The following is a 13,659-nucleotide window of genomic DNA, read 5'->3' on the forward strand; positions in this document are numbered from 1 at the left end:
CCAATGCGGGTCTCCGCCTACACCAGCACCGGCGCCCTCCTCCTGCATCATTGATAAGTACACACCTGAAGGGGCCACATCAAGAGTGTGAAGCAACACCTGTCAATCTGCGGGTGGGAGGGAGAGCGGGAGGGAGGGAGCGGGGTCGACAGTGTCACGTGAAAGGCAGGATTAGTAAAGTAAACTGAACGCTTGCCCACAGCGGCTTCAGGCCTTTACATTGGAAGATTGGTAAATATTGCTTCTAGCTTTTAGTCTGGCCAAGTCAAGACACGGAAACAAGGCGAGGCAGCTAGTGGGGAGGAGAACAGCCAACGGAGTCATGTGAGGAAGGTTCTCAGCCAAGATGACGCAGACCGCCAGAGGCGGGAAATGGTGTACTGTGAATGTTTCCACTTACAGCAGCTTCAGTCAGCAGAATTTTCAGCTGGACGGAGATGTCCCCACTAGCTCGCACCATTCTTATAACCGGCTGTAACCGGGGTATTGGGCTGGAAATTGTCCGGCAGCTGCTGGCAAAGCCCAACGCCCCCGAGCAGATCTTTGCCACCTGCAGAGCCCCGGACTCACCACAATGCCAGGTAGGAGGAGGAGCCCTCATTTTGAGTTGATGTAAGCCAGAGGTCTTCAAACTTTTCTATGTTGAGCCCCCCCAGCTGAATTTTTTTAAAGGTCGGCCCCTCCATCACTGACAGAAATCCCTGGAATCTGGTACACTACATAATCGACCGCCATTCACATATTCCAGGCCATATCTAGCAAAAATTGTTAAAAACAGTAAGAGTGTTTAATAAAGTGCTGGTTTGTGAGTGGGTTTCGTTAAATAAGAGAGGCTTTTTACATAGTTCAAATCACAATTTTCTCAGATTGTGCGCAAATTGTATTTACTAGGGTTTTACTTATGCAGTTGAGTCATGATGGGACAATGTTATCTGGTGCAGCCCGTTCACCTCCTAAGTAATTACCCTAAAGCCAGGCACATACCTACCAGCCTCTTCATAAACATTGTGGATGGAAGTGAGCAACTCACTCCCAGACTTGTTTTACCTTTTCAAATTGTTGAGCGTTACCAATACAACTGAATGCTTTGTCTTGATAAAACGTGGCTAACTATCAAAGGAGGTGGACATGGCAAGCAAGGAAGGAAAGCCTAGCACATTTTTTTTAAAACAAAGGATCTCACAGGGTGATGACATCTTTTCCTTTGATGTCATGTGACAACAATGCACATTGCTTATGCTCATTAGTCCCCACCACTTGTTTTTTTAGGACTTGTGCTCTGAGTGGGGGTTTAGGACACATGTCAGGCTTATGTTTAAAAAAAAATAGAACTAATAAAAACTGAATGATGTTGCCTATTTTACTTAAGAGCAATGTTATCTGACAGACTTTGTGGTGATCAAATGGATCTGGGCCCAGCTGCACAGTGAACTGGCAGCATTGCAGTGCATGTAAACGCAGCGGCAGCCGGCGCAGGTAAGCGCGGTGATGCGGTGGCGGAGTGGTGATGTCGACCGACGACAGAATAGATCAAACTAAATAAGTAAATAACACCAATTCCGTCCCCCTGCCTTCTCCACCACCCTCCACGTTTACCCTCACCAGTCGCGACGGATGTGTGAGCCTCCAGGGAGTGGGTCTATGCAGAGAGTAGAAAAGATTGTTAGAGTCTAAAAGGGTTTATGTTGGATGCCAAAGGCAGTGCTTAATACATTTGAATAAAAGCGCAGGGGCCAAAGCTTTTATTACATCTCTTCCGCAGCTGTACATCAGGACTGCCTGGTCTTGAATGAAACAACACACGCCTCCTTCTTCCTCCACCCTGTTTTTCCTTCCTCTGTCTCATTCTTGCAGGCGGTTTTTCATCTCTACTTTATTCCTTTGTCTCCTTCTTCACAGCTTTATTGTCCTTTTTGTTTCCCCCTATTCTGCTTTGCTCTCTCTTGCTTAAAGTTGGATGTTGAAAAACAAATTCTTGGTCAAGGGACACATACTCAAAGGATGTCAGCCTTGTCACTGATGAGAATAGCATTCTTCATAGCTCTCACTTTCTTTTATTTGCCTCCTGAGGCTCCCAGCACAATTTCCCCTTGAATTCCATTCACTTAGTAAAAATAAAATGGTAGTTGCTTAATTGATTATACTTTCTCGTGAGGGTACCTCTGCTGCAAAACCATGTGACTAGCAGCCTATTATACAGAAAGGTCTGTCTCAAAATTGTTCTTTATGAGAACAATGAATTAATGAAGAATGAAAATGGCTACATTAAATGTACACTTTTGTAATTGTGAAAGAAAACCGTGAGTGTATGACATGCCCATACTTATGTAATAAGCATGGCCAAGTACCACTTATCAGGCGTTGGACCTAAAGCTTTTCAGTGCGGTGATCCGCATCACTGCACTGAAATGCAAAGTCACGCATTATAGCTCCTCCTCATCTTTCAAGTTGGAAGTGCTGTTACAATAAAGCACCATCCTAGCGGCAGATCACACTGCACGCTGCTTCTGGCAGGCTTGGGGGCTCTCTGGCTCAGCTATAGCTCATCTCAGCTACACAAGTTACAAAGACACCAGACAGCGCTACGATATCACTGACATCAGAGGAGCCTGGATGGGTGAGAGCTGAATTGCTACCGAGTGTCTGTTGGAGTTAGTTGACTGACATTTGAGTTGAGGCGGGTCTGGCTCCCGCTTCCTGTGGCAGGAGCTGGTGGGCCGCCTCGCAGTTTAAAGTTGACTGCTGGCAATCATGGATTTACATATGACAGTCAGTGCAGCTTGCAACGCATGCTACGTTGGACCCAACTCCACGTTGGCTGGGGCACACAATTATTGCTTTCCTTTGGGAGAGCTAGTATCCAGCGGCTTCTACCGGGACCCGACCCCACCGGTGCCATCAGGGCTGTCTAAGATTGCTGCGGGAGACAGTTAACGACAGTACTAGGCACAGTCGCTGCTTGCTGCCAGTGGGGAATTGCTACCCCTCGGCGTCCGTGTTCTGAGTCAGGTCCGTGAGACTCAAATTTCCATCACTTCGTGGCCAATGGAACAGAGAGGTTAATGTGTGCCGAGTTGAGGTGCTGAGCCCCTACGTGTAGCTGCTCCGCTGCCTCGGGTGTCTCTTCTTGGTGAAGCCTTAGGATAGTGGATGACAATGCTGGCCCCTAGCCTTATAGAAAATCTTGAAGCCAGACACCACAAAGCATAGAGATAGATGGCTTTTTCAGAAGGTGAAGTAAGTAGTGAGACAGTGTACACTGCACTAAGACACCTGCAGCTGAGTGTCCGTAAATTCATTGGAAAAACACAATCAGGTCACTGCCTGCAGTGAGTGAGTGCTGGTCGTACAGTGTGTGACACATTACGACAGTTACTCTAAAATTACACTGTTTCTCGATGCTCAAATAGGTTTAATTTATGAATATTTAAATGTTTCTCTCATCTTCATTACTTGATTTTACTCATGGGAAAATGTCACTCATTGGCCTTAAAATGTGACTCCTAATTACAGTAAAATTATGGAAATTTCACTTATAGCACTCCGAAACCTTAGCAGCTATGCGTAATTTAAGAGAAACTTTGCCTCCTTTATTCGAAAAGCTAACCATCCTGAGAGGGTTAATTCCGAGAGTCTCCTCTGCTATTAAACCAAAAGCAAACAAACAGTCTGTTCTTTCACTTTTGGTTTCATAGCAGAGGAGGCCCCCTGCCTCCCACTACAGCTGAAAGCATTTCAGCTCTCAGAGACGCGGAATTAGCTTTCTTTCAAAATCACTAAAGGGCATGTCATGCCCCATTAATTTGGAAACAATGAAATGCGAGATCTTAAGGTGGAGTGTGCGTCCCCCTGAGAGGGCGTCGCGCCCCCCCAGGGGGGCGCGCCCCACAGATTGAAGAACTCTGATGTAAGCAGTGCATGGAATTAAAGACATCCATCCCTGCGTGTCCCTGCAGGTATTCTGGAGTTTGTCTCACTAGCAGCCCTCAATAGGGGCAGCACCGGGTCTGGGATTGCACAGCGCCAGGTGCACGAGCATTCAAAACTTTTTATAAGAGCTGCAAGCTTGTGCACACGTCAGTATCAGTTGCAGAGTAAGTACTGGGAGTCTCATTTATGAAAAGCGACGCATCACTGCGTGAAAACAGCAATGCGTCACTATTCATTGCGCCCTCCAATGATGCGTCATATTTACAGTATGACGCATCATGTCGCAAGGATTTACAGATACGTCCGTATTTTGGACATATCTGGAGGCGCAAAAGTGACATATTGCTGGAGTGTGTCCCAAAAGTGACGCAACTCCAGCAATGTGTCTTTTCACGTGGGGCAAGCCCCATGTGTAAGAGCCTGTGTCAGTCTTACGCCTGCTGTGAGGCAGGCGTAACATTTTGATGCATTTGCACCCTAGAAGTGGCGCAGTGAAATCTCGTAGATTTCACTGCGTCACTTCTACGAGGCTTACTTACGTGGGAACGCCCACCCTGCATACATTATACCTGTCGCAGGTGTAATGTAGCGAAGGGTTGGTTGTCTATAGAAAACTATTTTCTAACCCCTTTTAAATTTGAGGTATCTCTTGCCTTTACCAACAATATTTCTTCTCTTCATAGCCCAGTTATCTCTCACACTCGCAGAATTCTTGCCCCACTAATACCTTCTTCTTATCCTTCTCTTTTCTCTTTGGATCAACAACCCATTTGGCATAACACTTTACTTCGCATTAATAATCGTACTTTCTACTGGAAATCTTGGAGAAATAAGGGATTACTTTGGATCTCACAATTAAAAAATAATATCCCTTTATCTTTTCCGGATCTTCAGACACAATTTGCCTTACCTTCTTCCTATAGAACTCGATATGATCTTTTGTATCCTTCACTTTGTCAATCCCTTCAATCCTTACCATCATTACCCCCCTCGTCCAGTTGTTTCATGCTTTTTCCCTTATTATCAAGCTCCTTCTCTGCTTCATCGTTATATAAGTGTTTATCTCTATCTCCTGAGGTTATATGATGTTACAACGCATTCCGTTGCAACGCATGCCTTTTCCACGCATGCGTTACAACGGAATGCCATTACCACGCATATGGTTTACCACGAAAATGCCTTTACTACGCATAGTTTAACAACGTTTTTCGTTGTTTAACTATGCATGATATTGGCATTTTCATGTTAAACCGACTGCATGCTTGATTATGTAGTTCAAATCTATATATATATATATTTTTAATTAAGCCTAACCTAATAAAGTATTATAATTAAAAAATATACTTACATTTTCTTTCGACGGTAGTCTCCTTCTTCTAACTCTTTAAGTGGTCCTTTCTCTATTTTTGATTCAGCACGTAGACGCACGAACGTTATCACGTCTGTTAGGGAGGCTGTTTCCATGAAGGACTGAGGCAAAGGAGAACGTGTTTCAGGTAAGTTTTCTTTTTTTTAAACCCTCTCGGTTTTTTTTGGGGGGGGGAACCCGCCCCCAGCCCCCCTTTTTTTTCCGACCTTTAACTCACATTCCTTTACTACGTATTTCGTAGTAAAGGAATGCGTGGTAAAGGTAATAGTGGTAACCACGCATGCGTTGTAAAGCATGCGTGGGTAGTGCTTTCGTGGAAACGGCTTCGTTGTAGTGGCTGTTTCCCATCTCCTGATAGAAGCAAAACAAAGGTTGAATTGGCTTGGGAAAGTGATCTCCTGGAATGTTGGAAACTCCCTTTTGGGATAATTTGTGGCTCAAAATTCACAAAACTTCCAGAGCTTCTAATACGTCTCAAACCCTTTATTTTGTTTACCAACGTCTTTTATTTACTCCTGCAAAATTAGCCTCCTTCACTGCAAATTCTACCCCTATTTGTTGGTCTTGCTCTTGCACAAATGCGGAATTACACCATGTGCTCTTTGATTGTCCCCCTGTGAATTGTTTTTGGCATTCAGTTTGGTCTCAAATAAACAAAATATTTAAAACAAACATTCCCTTCTCCATTTCTAATGTTTTTCTAGGCTACCTATCACCGTGCTAGCCCCACTCTCCTTCTAATGTTAAAATCATAGATTTGGTATTGGCGGTAGCTCTTCACTTAATCCTGTCTAATTGGAAACAGGCTGACAGTCACTTTTATACCCTGGTAGAATGCAGTCTGTTTTCATCATAGACTTGACACTTATTACATTAGCCCTTTTTATGTCTCCATCAAACCTTTTATGGCTCCTTATATCCACATATTTAACTTATATTGCCTCACAAAGTGCTCCATTAGTCCAAACCTCTGATGAAGTTCAGAAACCTCCATGATTTACTTGTTGTCTTTGCTTATTTAAACTATTTCTCATTATTATTCCCTTAGATATTACTTAACATTATCTTTTATGGATATAGAAATTGTTTCATGTGTTATCTTTTTTAAGGATTATAGTAGAGTTAAGAGTATAACAGTATATATATTTTCCTCTCCATTGTTCCTCCTCCCCCCTTGTTGCTTTCTTTACCCTTCCTCACTTCCCCCTTTTTCTTTCTTTTTTATATATTTCTCATATATATATATTATTACTTGCATATGATGTTCTTTACTACACCTGACTCTATCTTTTTATATATTGTATTATATTGAACTTTGCTGAATAAAATTTGATGTTAAATTTGAAAAATAATGTAGCGCAGGGAATTACAAAGTGACGCTTCTGCTTAGATGCGTCACTTTGTAAATAGTGCACACCAGGAGGCATGTTTTACGCTGCTGATGCGTCACAATAAGTGACCCGATGGAAGGGCAAAACTGTAGCAAGGCCTCATAAATAAGGCCCTGGGGGCCTCATTTATGAGGTTCTGCCTTTGGGAAGAGCAGCAGGCCTTCCTGCTGCACTTCCCTACGGCAAAAGAAAAGGGCAGGAATGCGCTGTATCTCTAAGATACGGCGCATTCCTGTCCTTTTCCCCTGCGCCGGCACACAATGGGCTGCCTGCACCATAAGTATGGTGGTGAGGGGTTCTATGTATATGTTGAACAATTGTGGCGAGAGCACTGACCCTTGGGGCATACCTCTGCTGACTTGGAGGTCAGAGGTAAAGCTTTTGATTTTTATGTTTTGCGAGCGGTTCTGGCGGAAAGAGGTGAACCAGCGGAGGACCTTCTCATTGGCACCAACCCTTTCTTGTATGGCCTTGATGAGAAGTTGGTGATCTACCGTGTCAAAGGCTACCAATAGGTCGAGGAGAATGAGAAGGCAGCATTGACCGGAGTCTAGTGACTTGTGGATGTCATCTGTGATATTGAGGATCGCTGTCTCAGTGCTAAAACCTTTTCTGAATCCCGATTGGTGGGGGTCAAGAAGGTTGATGTTGTCCATGTGTTGAGTCAGTTGTGATAGGACGCATTTCTCGAGGATTTTGGATAGGAGGGGGAGATTGGAGATGGGTCTGAAGTTGTTCAGGTCCATGCGGGCAAGGCTTGTTTTTTTAGTAGTGGCATTTTCTCCGAGCTGCTTTGAGTTGTTGGAGAAGGCTAGCGGAGGGATTGTTTCTCCAGTCTTTTTATGGCTCTAAGTTGTCTCCTTTCATTGTTGATGTCCGTATTGAACCAGGATCTGGATGGGATGTTCCTAGTTTTTTTAGTTTCAGAGGGGTTATCTGATCTAGAATGGATGTCAGGGATAACTCGTTGTAGTGGTCAGTGAGTTCTGTCGTGGATAGATCATCCGAGGAGGTAGTGAGGAGAGAGTTGACTTTTTCCTCCAGGTCAGTCAAGTTGATCTGAGTGAGATTTCTGGTTCATTTGGTCTGTTCTTGGGTGGGGGGTTGTAAAGTGGCTGGCTGAGTGAGGTGGAAGAGGATTAGGTGGTGGTCGGACCAATCTACGGGCAGGGTGTGGTTTATCATCACTGTGTCTTAATTGGCTATGATGGCATCTAGGGTTGCTCCTTTGTTGTGAGTTGTTTCTATGCAGTGTTGCGTGAGGTTGTTATTGCATAGTAACTCGCTCGGGTTTTGGATTAGCGGATTATTATCTTCGTTCCAGTGTAGGTTGAGGTCGCACAGAATAAGGTTGTTCACGTCCCGTAGTGAGCAGTGGGCAATTAGGTCAGACAGGTGTTCAGTGAAAGTGGTGGAGTTGCCAGCAGGTGGTAGATAAGGTGGCAGGTTAGTGTTTTTTGTTGCAAGTGTTGATGTTAACAGTTAGGCACTCAAAGGTGTTGTAGTTGGATGATTCTGTTTCCATCACAGAAATATTGTCTCTGTGGATGATTGCTAAGCCTCCTCAGCTTTGGTCTTTTCTATCTTTGTTGGCGATTGTAAAGCCTGGGGGGATGAGGGTGTTCAGGAGTGGAAGGAAGGGATCATTATGCCAGGTTTCGGTGATGAATGCTATGTCAAGAGTGAGGATGGATTCTACTAGTTCTGTGGCATGTTTGTTGGCTTATCTGCAGTTTATGAGCATGCAGTTTGTGTGGGTCATCTCTGTTTTGTGTTTCTTCGTAAGGGGGGCCGTGGGGATGTTAGTGCGTGTGGTCGGTGGCCTAGGTGAGTTAGGGGGGGCTTGGTCTCTTCCTAGTCCGGTGATCACCTGACAGCCATAGGATTCTCATACGAAGAGGCAAGATCCGCCATATCGCACTCAGACATAGCGTCTCTAGTCCTTTTCGGTCTCTGTGTCAGATTTGGGAGGGGGTTAGCTACCCATCTCTGGGGGGGATAGTGGACGGTCTTTGTTGTGTCTGAGTGATGGAGGAGTGAGTGTGGTGCAGTTGCTGGGGCGCTGCGAGGTTGGCTAGGATTTCACTAAGGACCCGGATTATAGTAGTTATCTGGGTTTCCAGCGAGGAAAGTCGCTGCTCAGTCTCTAATTCGTTGAGGTAGCGGGACTGGACCTGTACGGGTGTGTTGGGCCTGAGGGGGGAGAATCTCTGGGTGTTTGGTAGCTTAGTGGAGGCTGTGTTGTCTGTGTGGGGTCTGGGCGGGGCCCTGAGTGCAGGGTGGTGGGTCTTGTTGGGGTGTGGGTGCTATATTGCCTGTGGGTTCAGGGGGATGGGTGTTTAGGTTGTTCGGTGTGAGGAGGAGAACGTGGAGGGCAGGTTGCAGGTGAGGGTGAGAGCCGGCAGGTGACGGAAGGGGGTGAGAGCCAACGGTGGACATAAGAGGGTCCTATTCTCTATGGGGGTGGTGAGGGGGATGTCGTGTGTTGTGCTGGCAGGTGATGGATGGGGATGAGTGCCAGCGGTGGGCAGTAGGGTGGTCCTGTTCTCTCTGGGGGTGGTGAGGGGGATGTCGTGTGGTGAGGGGCCTAGTTGGGACGTAGGAACTTTGTTGCCTGTGGGTATGGGGAGGTGGGTGCTCAGGTTGTTCGTAGTGGGTTGGGTGAGGGGCAGGTGGTGGGAGGGGGTGAGAACCAGCAAGTGGTGGGAGGGGGTGAGAGCCGAGGGTGGGAAGTAGGGGGTCCTGTTCTTTAGGGGGATGGTGAGGGGGATGTCTTGTGGGGGGGGCATGTGGTGTTGCTAGGTAGTATCGGAGTGGTAGGTGGCGGGTGGTGGTGAGAGCTGATGGGGCAGTAGATGGTTCCTGTTCTCCCTGTGGGAGGAGTGTGGGGTGTTGCGAGGAGGCGTGCGTGCGGGTAGCTAGGGGGTATCGGAGATGTGGGTGACAGGTGGGGGTGAGAACCCACTTACTTGCTCAATAATTGTGTCATCACCGCATTTGGCGGCCCTCCTTCCCTTGCTTCGTATTTGCAGCGCCATCTTGGGGGTGATTTTCCTGACGGCAGTGCCATTCAGGGCAGCGTACTAGGCGGCGTGAATACCGAAGGTATTTAAGGTGGGTTGGGATTTGGGATCCGGACATCTGACCAGGCAAGACACACAATTCTAGCGCAGCGCGCTGATCAGTAGCGCATTTATCTCCATTAGACTCGGATTTTGAATAACTTTTAAATTACCCGTTTTGTATCTTATTTAATTCTTTGTTAATTTTACCCTGCTTTTAACCCACTTACTTGCTCAATAATTGTGTCATCACCGCATTTGGCGGCCCTTCTTCCCTTGCTTCGTATTTGCAGCGCCATCTTGGGGGTGATTTTCCTGACGGCAGTGCCATTCAGGGCAGCGTACTAGGCGGCGTGAATACCGAAGGTATTTAATACGGCCATGGCAGCGCGCAGCGTTCGCGCGCAGCGGGAGCACGCCGGAGTCACGCCAGAGTCCAGCCCGTCTGTGCCCGTCCGGGCCCAGACGGGCATAGGGCCGGTCCCCCTGCCCGACTCATGGTTGCCATCTCCGGCTTATATCAGGTACACGAGGGATGAGCTCATGCTTTGGCGGCCACTGAAACTCGCCGCATGTAGGTATGTTCACGAGGGAGGGCAACCGTTTCTGCCCTGTGGGGCCTGTAATATGGGTCTGGTAATGGCCAAAGACAATTGCTTGTTGTCAATGGCCCTGTTGAACTGTCGGTCCCTCCCTAGTCATGCGACAGAAATTAATTCCCTCATTCTCGACCACAAGTTGGATGTCTTGTTTCTAACAGAAACCTGGATTTCTTCTAGCTCCGGCCCGGATATGGTCAGAGCACTTCCACCAGGTTTTCTTATATCTCACCTAGATAGACCAGTAGGGCGAGGAGGTGGAATTGCCATCCTTTACAGGGATACGTTAACCTGTAAGGTCCATGATGGAGGGATGAGTGACTGCGAGAGCTGTCAATTCTCTCTACGGTTGTCGCATACCGCTTCCTTGGCAGGCCTCCTTGTCTATCGCACACCTGGGACCATGGGCAACTTCCTCAACTCTTTTCTTGAAACGGTCGCGCTTCTTGCCTCTTCCACAGTCAACTTTGTGGCACTAGGCGACTTTAACATTCATTTTGAGGACCCCTCTGACTCTCTGGCAGTAGATCTTCAGGGTGATCTGAAAGCGTTCGAGATTAACCTGGTCAATTCAGGTGCAACGCACGGGAAGGGACACTTGCTCGACCCCATTTTTTCGAACTCGGAACGCCTTAAAGTACTGCCCGCGCTGGTTCTGCCCTGGACAGATCATTTTATGGTTCCGGCCCTGTGGCAGTTTGATGTCCCAGTGGTATCTACACCTGGAGTATACACGGTGGAAAGAGCCTGGTCTAGGCTCCCAGTGGACACCTGGGCAGTACACTTGGAGGCGACATGTCCCCCCCCCCGGGCCTGACCCGCTAGTCGCTGATGCGAACTTAAACACCTGGTTGACCAACTCGCTCGATGCTATCCTCCCTAAGAAAAGATTACTCACCAGGGGTAAGAGAGTGGGCTCAGCTCCCTGGTACACGCCAGAGCTCAGAGCTCTGAGGAAGGGTTGCAAGAGGCAGGAGCGGATCTGGAGAAGGGACTGGGGCGAAGTGAGCCGGAGAGAATACCGGGCAACACTTAACATCTACAAATCCGCCATCCGGGCAGCGAAATCCAAGTTCTTTGAGGAGAGAATAGGACTCTCTTCCAATTCCTCGAAAGAGTCGTTTAAGGTCATCAGAGAACTTCTGCGAACCCCCGAACCTCCGGTCACTCATGACAACCCGCGTGAAAAATGTTCAGAATTAGGCACGTTCTTTAAATCTAAGATTGAAAACATCTTGGCGTCCCTCCCTCGGTTAGCGCAGGAGCAATCCTCCGAATGCAACCCTGGGTCTCAGCCTGGGGTGAGGACAGCTGAACTGGACTCCTTTGGTCCAGTCACTGTGGACGAGGCTCTTGGGGTCTTGGTGACCCTGAAGAGTGGGTCTCCGAGAGATCCGGTACCGATGAAATACCTGAAGCAGGTAGCTTCTACCATCGGCGGCCCAGTGACGGACCTTTTGAACCTATCCTTCACCCAAGGAGTTGTGCCTCCCAGCTGGAAAGGAACGGTAGTTAAGGCCCTCCTGAAGAAGCCTAGCCTGGACCCCGCTGACCTTGCTAATTTTAGGCCTATTTCCCTGCTTCCCGGCCTTAGCAAGGTGGCGGAGAAACTTGTGAATAGGCGCCTTTCGCGTTTTTTTTAATCCAACTCTCTCTTGGGTGACTCCCAAACGGGTTTTCGCCCTGGCCAGGGGACGGACACTGCCCTGCTGGCAGTCGTGGAGAATGCCAGGAGCATTCTGGATTCAGGGGGATCGGTGGCAGTGATCCTCCTGGACCTTAGTGCGGCATTTGACACCGTAGACCATCAGGTGTTACTCCAGCGGCTGTCGGGGGTGGGGGTCTCCGGGTTAGCCCTAAAATGGCTCGCGTCCTTCTTAGAAGATCGGACGTTTGAGGTTTGGGAAGGCCACGAGAAGTCAACATCGGTTCCCCTCCAGTGTGGTGTGCCACAGGGCTCATCGTTGAGCCCCACACTATTTAATATCTATATGGCCCCACTGGAGAGTGTGGTACTGCCACTGGGTATCAAGATCATTAGCTATGCGGATGATACCCAGCTGGTGGTTGGGCTCCCCCAGCCGGCGAACCAACCCGACTTGCTGCACACATGTTTAGCCAGGGTCTTCACATGGATGTGCAACTCAGCACTTAAACTTAACGGTTCAAAAAACGAACTGATGATGCTGGGGAACTCCCCTCCCTCCCTGTCCCCTAGTAGCTGGCCTAGCTGCCTGGGAGCGCCACCTACCCCAAAACAGGAGATTAAGAGCTTGGGGGTGTGGCTGGAGCAGGATTTATCTTTCAAGACACGCAAAAAAGACCGCAGGCGTGTGTTTCGGCCTGCTCCGGTCAGCCTGGAAGATCCTACCCCTCCTCCCGATGGCCACTAGGAGGTTACTAATCCAGGGTCTCATCATTTCACGGCTGGACTACAGCAATGTGCTGTTTCTGGGGGCTCCAGAATCCACTCTAAACAAACTGCAACAAGTGCAAAATGCTGCAGCCAGGCTTTTGACGGACCTTCCCAGGCGGCAGTCAGCCCGACCTGCGCTGAAGGCGCTCCACTGGCTCCCTGTGAGAGAGAGGGTGAAGTTTAAAGCACTCTGCATGGCTCACAAAATCTTGCAGGGAAAAGGGCCCCCTATCCTGCGGAGCATGGTCCAACCTTATAAGGCCTCTCGCGCCCTCCGCTCAGACCACCAACATCTCTTGCAAGTCGCGAAAGTAAAAAAAGCCAGGACTGGCGGCAGAAGATTTTCCGTCAACGTGGCAGCGTTATGGAACTCTCTTCCGCATGCCCTTCGCTCTGAAACAGGCACCTTGCGATTTCGCAAACTTTTAAAGACTCATCTGTTCCCTGCTTAGTGCTCTGCTGTTTTGGTGCGTACTCTGGACGAGCGCTGGGATGCCCAAGGGTAACCATGCGCTATACAAGACTCAATAATAATAATAATAATTGGGGAAGTGGAGGGGATGTGCTCTCCCCGGGGGGGGTGGGGGGAAGCTACATACTGAGGGGCGAGTGCTATTGTTAGTGAGTTCTGAAGCGGTAGCTGAGTTCAAATGGCTGGTTTGGCTGTGCACCTGGTGTAGATGGTCTCCGTGGTATTTCCAGTACGCCTTGAGCAATAGGGGAGTGATAATGTTAGTTTGCAGCTATGTGAGGTGTTGGTGGGTTTTGAAATGTTGAGGTGCGATCTGAGGATGGATTTCCATGCTTCATGTCTCAAAGTGTGGAAGATAAGGTCCATTTTTACCTTTCCTTTGGAGGGGCAGTGGTAGGTGTCTGCGAAAAGTGACTCGGG

At 48.1% G+C, this 13,659-nt stretch overlaps 1 protein-coding gene across 1 annotated transcript in view; it reads left to right on the forward strand.

The window, feature by feature from the left end:
• Positions 1-426: 426 nt before the first annotated feature.
• LOC144798086 (uncharacterized) overlaps positions 427-13,659 on the forward strand; it is a 613,288-nt gene continuing 600,055 nt past the window's right edge. Inside the window, exon 1 of the mRNA XM_078668856.1 lies at positions 427-581. Within this exon, the coding sequence (XP_078524982.1) occupies positions 438-581 (144 nt within the window). The 5' untranslated portion in view covers positions 427-437. The remainder of the gene's footprint in view (positions 582-13,659) is intronic.

This window comes from Lissotriton helveticus, chromosome 12 (assembly GCF_964261635.1).
Source record: "Lissotriton helveticus chromosome 12, aLisHel1.1, whole genome shotgun sequence".
NCBI lineage: Eukaryota > Metazoa > Chordata > Amphibia > Caudata > Salamandridae > Lissotriton > Lissotriton helveticus.